The following is a 15,221-nucleotide window of genomic DNA, read 5'->3' on the forward strand; positions in this document are numbered from 1 at the left end:
ATTTTGGGGGGTGGAAATTTAAAAAAAAAAATTTTTTTTTTTTTGGGGGGGGGGGTATTTTTCGTTTTTTTTTGGGGGGGGGTGTCCCACCCCCCAAGAAAATAGTTATAAACCTTCCCGGGACTTATGAGAAGCTACCCTGTTAAGGAGAACCCGATCGGTTCAGCGGTTAGCGAGATCCTTCGAGACACACAGATACACAGACAAACAAACAAACAAACATACTGTTACTTTTATGCATTTACACATATTAAAACGATATGTTTTTAGTAGCGAAGCTTCTCTATAAGTTCCTATGTTTGTCCATCAGTCCGGCCATTAATTTCAATCTTTCCCCTTTTTCTTTTCATCTCCTTCAAATTTATAACCTTTGGATATGTCCTCTATAGATCACTTTGTCCGTTAGTCTATCCATGATTTTTGTTGTTTGTTGCTAATTATGGAAAATGTCATCCTTGTATTGATGTGCTAATACCTGTGTCAAAAGTATGATAATACAAATTCCCTATCTCTAATTTTAGCACGCACATGTTATTCTATAAACACTTAAACGCGAAGGATTTTGCTTACCGCCAAATTCTTGATCGAAGCCTCTCACAGGTCCAGGGAAGCTTTATTAGAGAAAAAGTCTTACCACAAATTAAAAAAAATTCCTTTCTTAAAAACTAAACTTAAAAAGAGGGTCGATTTCCACCCTTCTTCCTTCAAGTTTCCATAGAGGCCTCTGGGGAGTAGATTCTAGTATGTATATATATTTTTGCTTAAGGATTTAGATGGGGGATACTATCCAACCAATTTTTAAAAAAAAAATTTATTGTAAAATAGTTTTCCAGCCCTGGACTGATACTAAGCTTTCCTGAAAATGGTGACACGATCCTCCGTTATTATGAAATGGGATTACGTTTATAAGCCGTAGTACATAGTGTACACAAACAAATGAATTTTGAATTACTGTTTTTTAATTATGTTTTTAATTCTAGATGTCCTGCAGTTTTTCGTCCTTGTTATTCTGTCCTCTAAATTGCACTAGCTTTGATGGTGTAAGTATTTTGTTAACACATATTTATATGTACATAGGATATATGTATGAACAAAATGATAATAGATAATGTGGTTTAGCTTAATCAAACATTAACATATCAGTCACACCTCGCCATTACTCAAGAGTAAATATTATTTATTACAGGAAAATAAATTTGTGTGTCGATGATAGTTTTAAAAATGAATAAAATTATTGTTTTGCTCGCACTTTGCCTTGTTCTTCCTTCGCAGACAAGGGTTCCTTCATATTTAAAGGTAAATTTAATAACTAGTGTATGCACCTATAGCTTCTAGGGGCTCTGTATTTGAAAAAGAAGCAAAGTAAAGAAAAATAGCTTAAAACCATCTCAAGAATTAAATCTTAACAATAAAATAGCCTAAAACCACCCCAGGACCTATGTTAATCTTCCCTAAAATGGATAACTAAATCGGTTCAGTAGTTATTGAAATCTTATGCTTCAGACAACAACAAAAACCTTACTACTTTATATAATAGAATAATATAAAATTATTTCTGGCTAAATTAAAATTATATCCTCCAATAACATTAAGTAGTCATTTTTTTTGTCTGAAGCTTAAGATCTTGGAAATGGTTGATCCGATGGGGTAGTAAGGGAAACTTTAGAAATATTTTGGAGTGGTTTTAAGCTATTTTCTATGACTTCCTCCACCTTCCCCTAGAGGCTAGGGACGAATAAACTAGTATAATTTATAAACAAGGATGACAACGAGAAGTAGAGACAAAAAAATCATGGATTTACTAACGGACAAAGTCAATTATAGATCAAATGTTCAATGTGCATAAAATGAAGGATCTAATAGATAATGTAAAATCATGAAACCTTTATTAGACCAATGGGTATTTTTAAAAGCGAAGCTTTTCTATAATTAGGGTCGGTCCGTCCATACGTTCGTACGTTCGTCCGTCCGTCCGTACGTCCGTAACGGATAGCTTTTTTCGTTAATTTAGGCATGTTAGAATTGTCCTATCGATTTCAAATTTTGCATGGTGATTCCTTTAATAGTTAGGTACGATTTAGAAAGCGTAGCAACTCTATAATCATCAACAAAATGTCCGTAACTCCATTTTAAACATGTTGATTTTTTTTACTTTTTTAACAACAAATTTTTATGTGATCTAATCATCCGATTGATCTGATTTTTGGTATATTGATTCCTGGGACAACAAAGTATAATGTAATCAGCGAAGCAACTCTATAATCAAGTCCTAAAAATGTTAGTATGTCCATAAACATTATCCTGAATCAAGCAGTTTTTCAACAAATTAACTTACAATTTTGCTTTGACTCTTATACATTTATATTATGATTATTTAGTTCTGACACTGTACAAGTGTTAATGTCCGTTTGTCCTACCGTTTCAGTGCTTCGCTTTTATGGATGTTGTCATCCTTGTTTTTATAAAATCAGCAGTCTATCTCAAGCTGAGATAATGACATTTCCCCCAGTAAAGTTTCGTGCTGACGAACAGACTGACTGATGGACAGACTGAAGGGCAGACAGATGGTTACTACTAGAGAAATAAATTCTTAAGGACAAATTTAGCTTAATGAAAAGTTATTTTATTGCAACGTAATATAGACAGCTCTCTGCATATATGCTCTCTGTAATACGATGTTAGACATGATTTTTCAGTATGGCTGAGAGCCGGTTCTAATCCAGCGAATGTTAATCGGTTTTGAAGCCATACTGGAATAGTTATTTCTCGTATCGTATTATAAACGGCTTTCCGCGGATATAGAGTGTACAATTATAAGATTAAAACTAGTTTTTTTAGCCCCGAGGTGCCGGAGGCACCGGCTAAAAAAACTGGTTTTAATCTTATGATTGTACATTTCTATATTCGTAGAAAACTGGATATAATATGATGCTAGACATAGTTTTTTCGTATGGATGAGAACCGGTTCATATCCACCGGATTCGAATGAATACGAGAAAATAAATTATTACCAATTTGTGTCGAACAGACCAACAAGTAGAATAACAAGATAATAAGAATGTTTTATCTATTTGAAATTAAAAGTCACTTAAATAGGAAATCGGATGTATTTTGTCTCTTTGTCTGCCTTTTTATCTCATTATTTCATTACTCGTTATAAACGAAACCTGCATACAGGTTATGGAAATGTTATACTCTGTTTTTGGGTATAGGAGGTAATTCCTACAAAATAAATACCCCCCTCTATCCCATTAAAAAGTTGTCTTGTTAGTGTAGTTGTGGGCGTAGAAAAAATCTCCTCCCCCAAAAAATGTTTTCACTTTTCTTTTTAAAATTTCGATTTGTGCCCTTAAAGGTATCTTAGAGCGTAGTCGCTAGTTTTATTAAAAATGAATATCCAATATTTTTTCAGGAGAGGAGTATTGAGAAACTGTCTCACAATAAAGAAGAACCTTTTCAAATACTTCTACAAGGCATATGTCAATTATTACAGCAACATCATTATAAAAGAATTTTTAAATTATTTTTGTAAATTATAGAAGATACTCATAAATAGATGTTGTCATCTTTGTTAAAATTTGAAATAAATAGCTCTGATTCTCTGCTAATATTATCAAAAATAATAAAAGATGCCTATCCTCCAATATTTCTTTCAGAAGGATTGTCCAGAGATCTAAAGGGATAAGACAATGGTCGATAAATTAATGTTCATCCAATTTGATGATACACAAAATTACTCCCCAGTAGAGAACTATTAGTATTTGAAACGTTTGGACACTCAACTTAATGAACCCAACAATAAAGATTCTATAAAAGTCCCCAAACGTGTAAAGCCAATGAATAAGACAACGATATTATAAAACAATGGGGACTAAAGTAACAAACAGCTCAATGTCCCCTTTCTCCCTGCGGATTGTCCCTTCTCTGTAAATACAATAAACATTTTTAAAATCTGCGTAATAATCATAAACTAAACTGTTAGATGAATCAGAGGATCAAGACTCAGACACAACCATAGTAACTGATTCTTCAACAACAACAGCTACTCCTACTACAACAACAACTACTACTACTACTACTACTACTACTACAACGTATTCAACACCTGCATTCATTGATAAAAAGTGTACATGTACCAGGGTCAAACAAGTCTCACCAATGACAACGACACAAGCGCCTACAACTACAACTGTAGCCCCAGAAACTACAACTGTAGCCCCAGCAACTACAACTGTAGCCCCAACAACTACAAATGTAGCCCCAACAACTACAACAGTATCCCCAACAACTACAACTGATATTACAGCAACAACAACTGTTTCTTCATCACCCTCAACAGATACAACTTCAGCCCCAACAACTACAGCTGATATTACAGCAACAACAACTGTTCCTTCATCACCCTCAACAGGTACAACTTCAGCCCCCACAACTACAGCTGATATTACAGCAACAACAACTGTTTCTTCATCACACCCAACAAGTGCAACAAATGAAGCCTCAACACCTACATTATCATCAACAATAACAACAACTACAACAACAACTACAACAACAACTACAACAACAACTACAACAACAACTACAACAATAACAACTACAGCTGAAGCCTCAACAACTTCAACACAAATTACCGAATCTACATCAGACACTACAGAAGATACGTCAACCCTATCATCAACAACAACAACTACTACAACTACAACAACTACAACAACAACTACAACAACAACTGTTTCTTCATCACTCCCAACAAGTGCAACAAATGAAGCCTCAACACCTACATTATCATCAACAATAACAACTACTACAACAACAACTACAACAACAACTACAACAACAACTACAACAACAACTACAACGATAACAACTACAGCTGAAGCCTCAACAACTTCAACACAAATTACCGAATCTACATCAGACACTACAGAAGATACGTCAACCCTATCATCAACAACAACAACTACAACAACTACTACAACTACAACAAGTACAGCAACTACAACAAGTACAACAACTACTACAACAACAACAACTACAACAACAACAACTACAGCTGCAGCCTCAACAACTTCAATACAAACTTCTGAATCTACAACAGACACTACAGAAAGTACAACAACCCTACAAAACGAAGCAACACAAAAATCCCAAAACACTAAATCAAAGATTCCAAAGTCCGAAGCATCATTTACACTCCTCCATAATGCCCAATCAAACGCCCTCCACTTCATTTCAAGTGCCTTTTCCACAAGCAAACATGTTTACACACGTGAAATTGATGACTACATTTACATTTGCGAGTGCGAAACCGATGAATGGGATTGGCCAATTTTCATCTATGGATGTCTAGCCGCGGGAGGTTTGGTGGGGGTTGTGGCAACAATTGCACTTATTTGCTGCAGAAGAAAAAACTACAAATCAGAATTTTCAATGCCCATGGATGAATATTAAATTAATTATGATGCAATATTTTTTATTTGTACAAGTAATGATTTATTGTATGGCTGATTTCAAATAAATAAAAACAGTCAATGTAATAGATCTTATTAATTCGAAAAGTAAAGCACAAAACTCTGAGATGTATAATAGTTATTTATCGCAATGTATCACAGACAGTTCCGCAGATTTAAAAATAGAAGATATAAAAATTTTAGGATTTCATATTAATATTCGTGGAGAAAAATCTTTCATATGATGCTATACAGGATTTTTCTGTATAGCTGAGAACTGATTATAATCCAGCGGTTTCAAAGCCATGCTGGAAAAAGTGTTCTGCAGATTTTACGTTCTTTGTAAATATCATGTGTGTGTGTAGCAATCACTCTACATTTTTCAATGTTCGTTTGTCAGTGTGATTTTCTGGGCTTAGCTTTTAAGTATTTTATTATACCCTTGTTAAAAGGGAAGCTTTTCTATAATAAGGTTAGGTCCGCCTGTCCGTAACGGTTAGCTGTTTTCGTTGATTAAGACAACTTTGCATGATTTCTATGACAGTAAGGTATAATCGTTATCAGAAAGTCCGGACTTCTAGTAAAAAATGCTGTTACTTTTTGTGTGATATGATTATCCTATTCGACTGATTTTAGGAATGATAATTCATAGGACAACATAGTACAATATTATAAGCGAGGCATCTCTATAATGAACTCATAAAAATGAAAGTCCTTTTACTGTTTCCAGTATTTTCGCAATATTTCAACAAATTTATGTACAATTTTGTTCTGCCTTACAAATTAATTTTGTGCTTTTGTGTTTTAAAAGTTCTGATACTCTACAAGATTTATTGTTCGTTTGTCCTTCTTTTTGATTTTAGAGCTTCGCTTTTATGGATGTTGGCATGTTGAATAAGAGATATAAGTTTTCCGGAATTTTAATGTAGGGAGTAGATTTGAAATCTGCATCAAATTTTAAGGATTTTTTATAACATTCGTTTTTTTGTAAAATTCTTTATCTAAAAGCGAAAATACATTTTAAGTTAATTAATTTTGACCAATAGGATAGGTGGATTTTAAACTACCTGCGCTCTAATTGGTTGAATGATGTACGACATCCAATCAGAGCGCAGATTTTTTAAATCCACCAATCACAGATGCCAAAATTAATTAACTTAATTTGTATTTCCGCTTTTAGATAAAGAATTTTACAAAAAACGAATGTTATAAAAAATCCTTAAAATTTGATGCAGATTTCAAATCTACTCCCTACATTACAATTCCGGAAAACTTATATCTCTTAATGTTGAATTTTAAACAAGGATGACACATTCATAAAAGCCAAGCCCTGAAATCAAACGGTGGAATAAACGAAAAAGTGTTACAACGTTATAAGCAACATATTAATTAAAAAGGTATAAACAAAATTCTGTATAACTTTTTAAATCATACCTAACTGTAAAAGGAATCATTAAACAACGTATAAAATCGATAGGACAATTCTAACATGACTTAATTGACGAAAAAAGCTGATCGTTACGTACAAACCCTAATTATAAAAAAGCCTCGCCTAAAAAAAAGTATGTAATTTATTTTAAAATTTATTTTAAAAATGCCCAAAAACGTAAAGTTTAAGTGAAATCAAAACAAGTCTTTTTTGGGTCATAATATGCAAATATGAAATGAGAAATCTTGTGCAATTAATTAAGTTAATATTTATATCCTCTGCTGCTATGACTAAGTAGGGAGAATGTCTTGGTACAAAAACATGTGCAACAGTTATGACTGTTAGGCAAAGGTCGTGCAACTGCACCGATATGGTTCTCCTTTACAGTGAGGCTTTTTATAGGTCCTAAGATGGCTTTAGGCTATATTATTTTTATAAATTAGTCTGGGTGTGGTTTTAGGCTATTTTATGTCCTTCCATTCGAATATAGAGCTCCCAGATGCTAGAGGCGTAGCCGCTAGTTTTGTAAAAGACACTAGAGACCAATCAAATTCTAAACTTATTGTTATTGATTGATTATGATATCCAAGTTGTAAGATATGAAAATATATAAATGTGTGTAAAGTGGGAGTTATGATTTTTATATAGCTGACTAGAATTAGTATATAGTTAGCTTTGTTGTTGCAGATATATATATACATTCATATCACTGTTTTTTAAAATATCATTTTTCATAAATTTACTTGTAACAGTAAATCTTTTTAACATTTAAGATCCGTCCTCCCGCAACAAATTGATCTAATTACAGATTTGGCGTATTTGTGAATCGTCCTACCAATTTTAAACTATGTAGAAATAATCCTGTATTGATAAGCTATTGAAACTGTCAATTTTTTTTGTTTTTTATTTAAGATTTATAAAATCTTTTATTTTAAGTTATTTATAGACTAGACGGATAAAACGATCGCACGCTTTAAACGTCAAATAAGAGAGCTAAAATATGTATACCATGTAATATGGATTGTACAAAAAAATATCTAATCACAGATGTTTATCTAAATTGGAGATTTCATCTGGTTTGTTTCTGAGGAACACAGTAAAAGTGTCTGACTGATTATGACGTAACAAAAAAAATTAGCCAATGAGAGGCCAGCCATTATTGACCAATGGTAAAATTTATAGTGGCCTTTCATTGGCTAATTTTTTTTGTTACGTCATAATCAGTCAGACACTTTTACTGTGTTCTTTCTGAGCTAATATAGACGGCAGACAGATATTGTGATTTCAGACAAATATTGTTTTAAATTAGACATAAAAATGGACAACAAAGCTGTAGAGGATGCTAGAAATCAGGTGACAAGGACGTACAAGGGGGGGGGGGGTAAAGGGGTGATTACCCCTCCCCCCCATTTAAAATTTACCCCAACCATTTAGGAGGGGGTATTTACTCCCCCCCCCCAGACAATTTTGTTGGGGGAAATAACCCCAAAAATAAAAAATCCCTAACAACAAAAAATTTGGGGGGGGGGGGGAGGGTAAAAAAAATTTGCGCAGCGCTTCGCGCGCCATTTTATCCCCCCAAAAACAAATTACCCCCCCCCCCTTAAAAAAATTTTACCCCCCCCCAAAAAAAAAATAAAAAGCTTGGATGCCCCTGGCAGGTAACTTTGTCTCCAGGGATCTAAAGGGATACCATAAGATCAGTGATGTTAAAATAATTGGACGATGATGGTTTATACAAACCAATAATAATTTTATTTTAAAATTTTAAGTTTTAAAAAGTTTTCAAAACTTTTTGAGACTAGTATAATAATGGTTTTTTTCTACTTGGATCTTACACCAGATTATCTAATAAAGTGAACCTAGTAGCTGGCTAAAATTACGATCTCTCTTTTACCCCATCCCCTACTTTCTGAACAAACTGACCAATAAGTGATGCCATGTTAGTAAAACATTGACGACAGTTTTTCCCCTGTCGTAATGTCCACGTATATTCTATATCCATTAGTAAAATTATAACATATCATTTTTCCTTCCCTCAATGATGTTTGGCCAATTTCTTTGTGGTCGTTAAAATCGTCCTCTCTGTCTAAAATCTGTCTGTATTTAGGTCAATGATGTAGTTGGAATTATGAAGAATAATATTGATAAAGTATTAGAAAGAGATTCTAAATTATCTGACCTAGATTCCAGGTATGACAGATTATCTAGCTGTTTTTTCATTCTATTTTCTTCGTCAATCCATTCGATCCGTTTTTAAATTGTTATATCTATAATACAAAGTAGAACGATGTCTGTCTGTTTGTCTGTGTGTCTGTCTGTTTGTTTGTAGCGAAGGATCTCGCTAACCACTGAACAGATTGGGTTCTCCTTTACAGGGTAGCTTCTCATAGGTCCCGGGAAGGTTTATAACTATTTTCTTGGGGGGTGGGCCCCCCCAAACCCGCCCAAAAAATTGAAAATACTCCCCCACCAAATTTTTTTTCTTTTCTTTAGTGAGCCTTGACTTGTATCGATGAACTTTCCATCGATACGAGTCGAGGCTCACTTATTTAAAACTCAAATTTAAATAGTGGGGACGACTACCACTCCCCCCCATAAAAAAAAACTTCCCCCCCCCCCCCCCAAGAGAAAATGTTTTTTTTTAGGTTTATTTTTAAAATCTAAATTACAAAAAAAATTGGTTTGATCAAACCTTTTGGGGCATAGCCCCTAGAGGCTAGGGGCGAAGCCGCTAGTTTATAATAAAGCATTTTGATTGTGGGTTGTATTTCAAGTTGAAGTTTTCTGTTGATTTTAAGCAAAACAAGGATGACAACATCCATAAAAGCGAAGCACTGAAACGGTAGGACAAACGGACATTAACACTTGTATAGTATCTGAACTGAAAAATCGGAACATAAATGTATAAATGTCGAATCAAAATTGAAGGTAAATTTGCTTCGCTTATAGTATTGTTCTTTGTTGTCCCAGGAATCAAAAGTAGAAAAATCAACATGTTTAAAATGGACGTACAGACATTCTGGTAATGATTATAGAGTTGCTACGCTTTCTAAACCGTACCCAACTACTACAGGAATCATCATGCAAAGTTTGAAATCGATAGGACAATTCTAACATGCCTAAATTAACGAATAAAAGCTATCTATCTCGGACGGACGGACGGACCGACGGACCGACCCTAATTATAGAAAAGCTTCGCTTTTAAAAATTATTGTTAATGCCATAGATGTGGGGGTAAATGGGTTTATATCCCTCTCAAATTTTGAATTTCTTATTCTACTCACCCAGAAATAATAAAGAAATCACCCTCCTCAAAATAAAAGCTTGGATGTTCCTGTTTAAAACTAGTCTGTCATTCCAAAATAATCAATTACAATTTAAACACTTTTTTTGTCTGTCCATTCGTAACATACTTTTGGTATAAGATTCAAAAAAATATGAGAAAAATATGATATATAAAAAAATCATAGTTAAGGATTAAGTAAACGGAACCAAACCAGTCCAGGTCGAGTTTAATAATATTAGAAATATGTTCTTCAAAAATTTAAAAATTAAAGCTGTTATTAAAATTACCAAACTTATGACAATGAGATTAGATAAATTATATTTTGCAGCATGAGTAATGTGTATACAGTTCTTTTAACTAGTTTTGACAAAATAACGACATACGGACGTTTATCAGTTATTGAGCGCATTTCCTTCTAGTAATAATTCGAATCATGGATAGAAAACGAAGTAGCGGGTTACGTCGTATTTTCACAGTAGCTTTTGATAGGTTATTTTAGGTTAGGTTAGATAAATGTTAATGTTTGCCCCGCAGTGTTAGGAAATTGGCCTGCTGGATTAGAGACCCCCGCAGGAGCTAGAAATAGGAGAAAAGCTACTGTGAAAATACGACGAAACCCGCTATTTTGTTTTCTTTCCATGATCCAATAATCCAATAAATTATTTAGAGCCTCATCATTGGAGGCAAACAGTAACATGTTTGCAACCAGTTCTGCCAAATTAAAAAAGAAGTATTGGTACCAGTAAGTCAATTTAGTAGCGAAGCTACTCTATAAGTGTTTTTGTCTTTCTATCGGTCGGTCTGTCGGTCTTGGACATAATCGTCCTTGTTCATAGTGTAGTTTATCTAAACAGGGTGTATTTGTAATTTAGTATGTTCGGCTAAATAAAAACAAGGATGACAACATCCATAAAAGCGAAGCTCTGAAATAATATGACAGACGAACATTAAATCTTATACAGTGTCAGAACTGAATTTACAAAATATAGATATATAAGTTTTGACAAAATTTTACCTAAATTTGTTTCAAAACTTCTGAAATACAGAATACTTTTTCAGGAAATACTGATATTTTTAGGACTTGATTATAGAGATGCTTCGCTTATAGTATTGTAACTTATTGTAATATGAATCAGTAATCCAAAAATCAGATCAATTGGATGGTTATATCACAAAAAAATTGTTGTTAAAAAGTTGAAAAACTGCTTGATACAAGATAATGTTTATGGACATACTTACATTTTCAGGACTTGATTATAGAGTTGCTTTACTTATAACATTATACTTTGTTGTCCCAGGAATCAACAAAACAAAAATCAGACCAATCGGATTTGTTGTTAAAAAAGTAAAAAAAAGTAAAATGGACGTACTGACATTCTAGTAACGATTATAGACTTGCTACGCTTTCTAAATCGTACCTAACTAATACATGAATCATCATGCAAAGTTTGAAATCGATAGGACAATTCTAACATGCCTAAATTTAACGTAAAAAGCTATCAGTTACGGACGTACGAACAAACCCTAATTATAGAAAAGTCTCGCTTTTTCGCTTTTAAGAAGTATGGGTACCAGTAAGCCATTTTAACATTCAAAGTGTGTTCTATAAAGATTTGGATCCCGTACACTGTCTGTTTGTCTGTAATGCATTATTTGTAACATTTGTTAGTTAACAACTTTGTTGTTCATAAAAAAAATCAGATTTATTTAGCACTTTTTTGTTTTTAGCTTTAAAGGTTCGAAATCATGCAAAATATAAAAAAGACAACTCTAAAATTCTATTTTTTGAGCTATAAATATATCAAATTGTCTTTTTTTCAGTAATGAAGGAATAGGTCAGATAATGATTTTATAATCTTCCCTCTCTCCTTTTTCCTTTGAAATTTTACCTTTGGAGTGATAATTAAGTTAAAAAAATAGGTAATTCTATAAATTTTCGGTTCCTTTCTTACGTACCGTGAGTAAGTATGTAAGTATGTAAATAATCAGGTTGGTTTATTTAAAAAAAAAATATTTTCTGTATTTATTCTTTCATTTAATCAATGCATTTCACCATTCTTCGAGCGTTTTGTTTATGAAATTGTATCAAACTATATATTTTTCGTCAGATCATTTTTTTGATTGAATAATCTATAATACAAAGTAGAATAATGTCTGTCCATCCGTCTGTCTGTCCGTCTGTCCCTTAAGTTCTCGGTAACCACTGAACCGATCAGATTCTACTCTTCAGGAAATATACCTACTGGTCCTGTGATGGTTTTAGGCTATTTTCTTGGGGGGGGGGAGGGGACACCCCCAAACCCCCAAAAACAGAAAATCCCACCGCCATTTTTTTAAATTATTTAAAATAGTGGTGGAGTGGGGGATCTCCAGGTAATAAAAGATGTAATTATACCTCTTGGGGCAAAGCCACTAGAGGCTAGGGGCGAAGCCGCTAGTGTACTATATATGTTTTAGAAATATGAAGATGAAAGGGTGCTTAATTGGATCTGGTTTACTACTTGTGGCTATAATTATTATTGTTATCATTGTAGTTTCTACTAAAAAATAAAAACAATCAAACATTATTATTTGTAATAGTGGGGCTGCTCTATAATTCCGAATGTCCTTCTGACTGAAGATTTGTACAAGGATACATATGACCTTTTGTTATGCTTTACACCTTACCTTGTGCGATTGGAATTAAATGAAAAAATGGGATTTAAATATGCTATCAAAGAAATATGTCTAAAAATTTGTATTAAGATTCCTATGATAAATAAGCATCTTCTTTATATCTCACGTTGTCTATCCGTTTGTCAATTAATATAGATATTTAATCCTTAAATTGATAAAAGTAAATTTTTCGTATGCTATTTGAAACTAAGGTTTTCAAGATTCCAAAGACCAATAATCATCTACTCTATAACGCACTTTGTCTGTACGTCTGTATGGCTGTTATTATATTGTATTAGCTGTGCTTCTGATGGATATTTCGTGTTTACTATTATCATTTATGTCAATATAAGAATAGGACAGTTTATTTCAGGGACATTGTAGTTTTTGATTTATTGATAATTCCCGGCTAGACAAATGCCAAGCCATTGGCCTTTAATTAATTCGATGTTTAATTTCAAATCATAATAGCGGGTGCGTCCCTAGTCACCTAGTGTCTAGAAATATTAGAGGGATTAAAAAAATGGCTTGAAACCATAAGACTTTTAAAAAAACAGCCTACAATCAACCTGGCCTGGAACCTATAAGAAGCTTTACTCTAAAGGAAAACCATGTTCAGCGGTTAGCAAGATTCTTTGCCACAGAAAAAAACAATCCTACTACTTTATAAATAGGATATGTCTGAACATAAGCAACTTACTTATATTTTTGTGACAAAAACTCGCTAAACCTCGTTAACTTGAGGTTTTTTATAGTTTTAATGTATAAACAATATCAAAATCATATCCCAATAAAGCTGCGAAACAGTTTAATTTTCGCTGGATTAGAACCTGTATATCATAATATCGTGTTTTAGACAATTTCGAACGAATAGTAAAAACAAGGATGACAACATCCATAAGAATCGATCTAGCAACCCAATTTATAGACAAATCTTAATGAAACTTCATGGAAATATGTGTAATATGAGCATATTCAATGCCTGATAATTTCAGCCGTCAATCCTGAATAGGAATCGAAAAAATCAAGAAAACCTAAAAATCTAGGAATCGACTAAGAACCCCAATTAATATACAAATCTTATCAAAACTTCGTGAAAATAAGTACAATCTAAAATTAATTAATCCCTGAAATTTTCAGCCATCATTCTTGAAAAGGAATTGAGAAAATCACGAAAACTTGAAAATCTAGAGATCGATCTAGCACCCCAAATAACAGACAGATGGACAAAACAATGTAGAGATTAGATGGGTATATGTCATAGGAAACTTCAATAAAAATTTCAGCTGTCTATCTTGAATTGGAGCCGAGAAAATAACGTTTCCCCCATAGTGTTACGGACGGACGGACTGACGGACAAAGGAAATTATAGAGTAGCTTCGCTACTAAAAATCATAAAATGAATACCATTTTTTTTTCATTCTATAATACGACGCGATAAGTAACTCTACTTATTTTTTTGTGAGAAAAACTCACTAAACCTCGTCAACAAGATTTTAATAGTTTTAATATACAAACTTTATTCAAAATCAACTTACATAATCTAATTAGAAATATCATTGACTTCGATTTTAAAAGTATTAGTATTGCAAGTATGACAACATCCATATTAGGAAGGTCATACAACAAATATTAGATATATAAAAACAAGGATGACAGCATCCATAAAAGCGAAGCTCTGAAACGGTAGGACAAACGGACATTAACACTTGTAGTATGTCAGAACTGAATGATCAGAATGCGAATGTATAAGAGTCAAAGCAAAATTGTAATTAAATTTGTTGAAAAACTGCTTGATACAAGATAATGATTATGGACATACTTACATTTTTAGGACTTGATTATAGAGTTGCTTCGCTTATAATATTGTACTTTGTTGTCCCAGGAATCAATATACCAAAAATCAGACCAATCGGATAATTAGGTCACATATAAATTTGTTGTTAAAAATGTAAAAAAATTAACATGTTTAAAATGGACGTACGGACATTCTGGTAATGATTATAGAGTTGCTACGATTTCTAACTCGTACCTAACTATTACAGGAATCACCATGCAAAATTTGAAATCGATAGGACAATTCTAACATGCCTAAATTAACGAAAAAAGCTATTTAAAAAAGTAAAAAAATCAACTTGTTTAAAATGGGCGTACGGACATTTTGGTAATGACTATAGAGTTGCTACGCTTTCTAAATCGTACCTAACTACTAAAGGAATCACTATGCAAAATTTGAAATCGATAGGACAATTCTAACATGTCTAAATTAACGAAAAAAGCTATCCGTGACGGACGGACGTACGGACGGACGGACCGACCCTAATTATAGAAAAGCTTCGCTTTTAAAAAACAGTTTGTGTTCACAGACAGATCGACAAATTGCTGGTTTAGGGAA

The 15,221-nt window shown here is 33.1% G+C and overlaps 2 protein-coding genes across 3 annotated transcripts; both read left to right on the forward strand.

Annotated features, from left to right (window-relative positions):
- The first annotated feature begins 1,136 nt into the window (after positions 1 to 1,136).
- On the forward strand, positions 1,137 to 5,540 carry LOC145316119 (uncharacterized). Of its 2 annotated transcripts, XM_080156433.1 has the most exons (4): positions 1,137 to 1,296; positions 3,413 to 3,473; positions 3,983 to 4,041; positions 4,075 to 5,540. In XM_080156433.1, exons 1-4 carry the CDS (start codon positions 1,207 to 1,209, stop codon positions 5,452 to 5,454), a joined length of 1,590 nt encoding a protein of 529 aa, XP_080012559.1. In that variant the 5' UTR covers positions 1,137 to 1,206; the 3' UTR covers positions 5,455 to 5,540. The 2 variants fall into 2 exon arrangements, with proteins under 2 accessions (XP_080012559.1, XP_080012558.1); XM_080156432.1 differs by having other exon boundaries at positions 3,983 to 5,540.
- A 2,592-nt stretch (positions 5,541 to 8,132) lies between these two features.
- On the forward strand, positions 8,133 to 12,738 carry LOC145318228 (vesicle-associated membrane protein 3-like). The gene is made up of 4 exons (XM_080159561.1): positions 8,133 to 8,235; positions 8,993 to 9,075; positions 10,839 to 10,913; positions 12,629 to 12,738. Exons 1-4 carry the CDS (start codon positions 8,200 to 8,202, stop codon positions 12,720 to 12,722), a joined length of 288 nt encoding a protein of 95 aa, XP_080015687.1. The 5' UTR covers positions 8,133 to 8,199; the 3' UTR covers positions 12,723 to 12,738.
- The last annotated feature ends 2,483 nt before the right edge of the window (positions 12,739 to 15,221 follow it).

Source organism: Acartia tonsa, chromosome 4 (assembly GCF_053477335.1).
Source record: "Acartia tonsa isolate MP-2025a chromosome 4, ASM5347733v1, whole genome shotgun sequence".
NCBI classification, from domain to species: Eukaryota; Metazoa; Arthropoda; class Copepoda; order Calanoida; family Acartiidae; genus Acartia; species Acartia tonsa.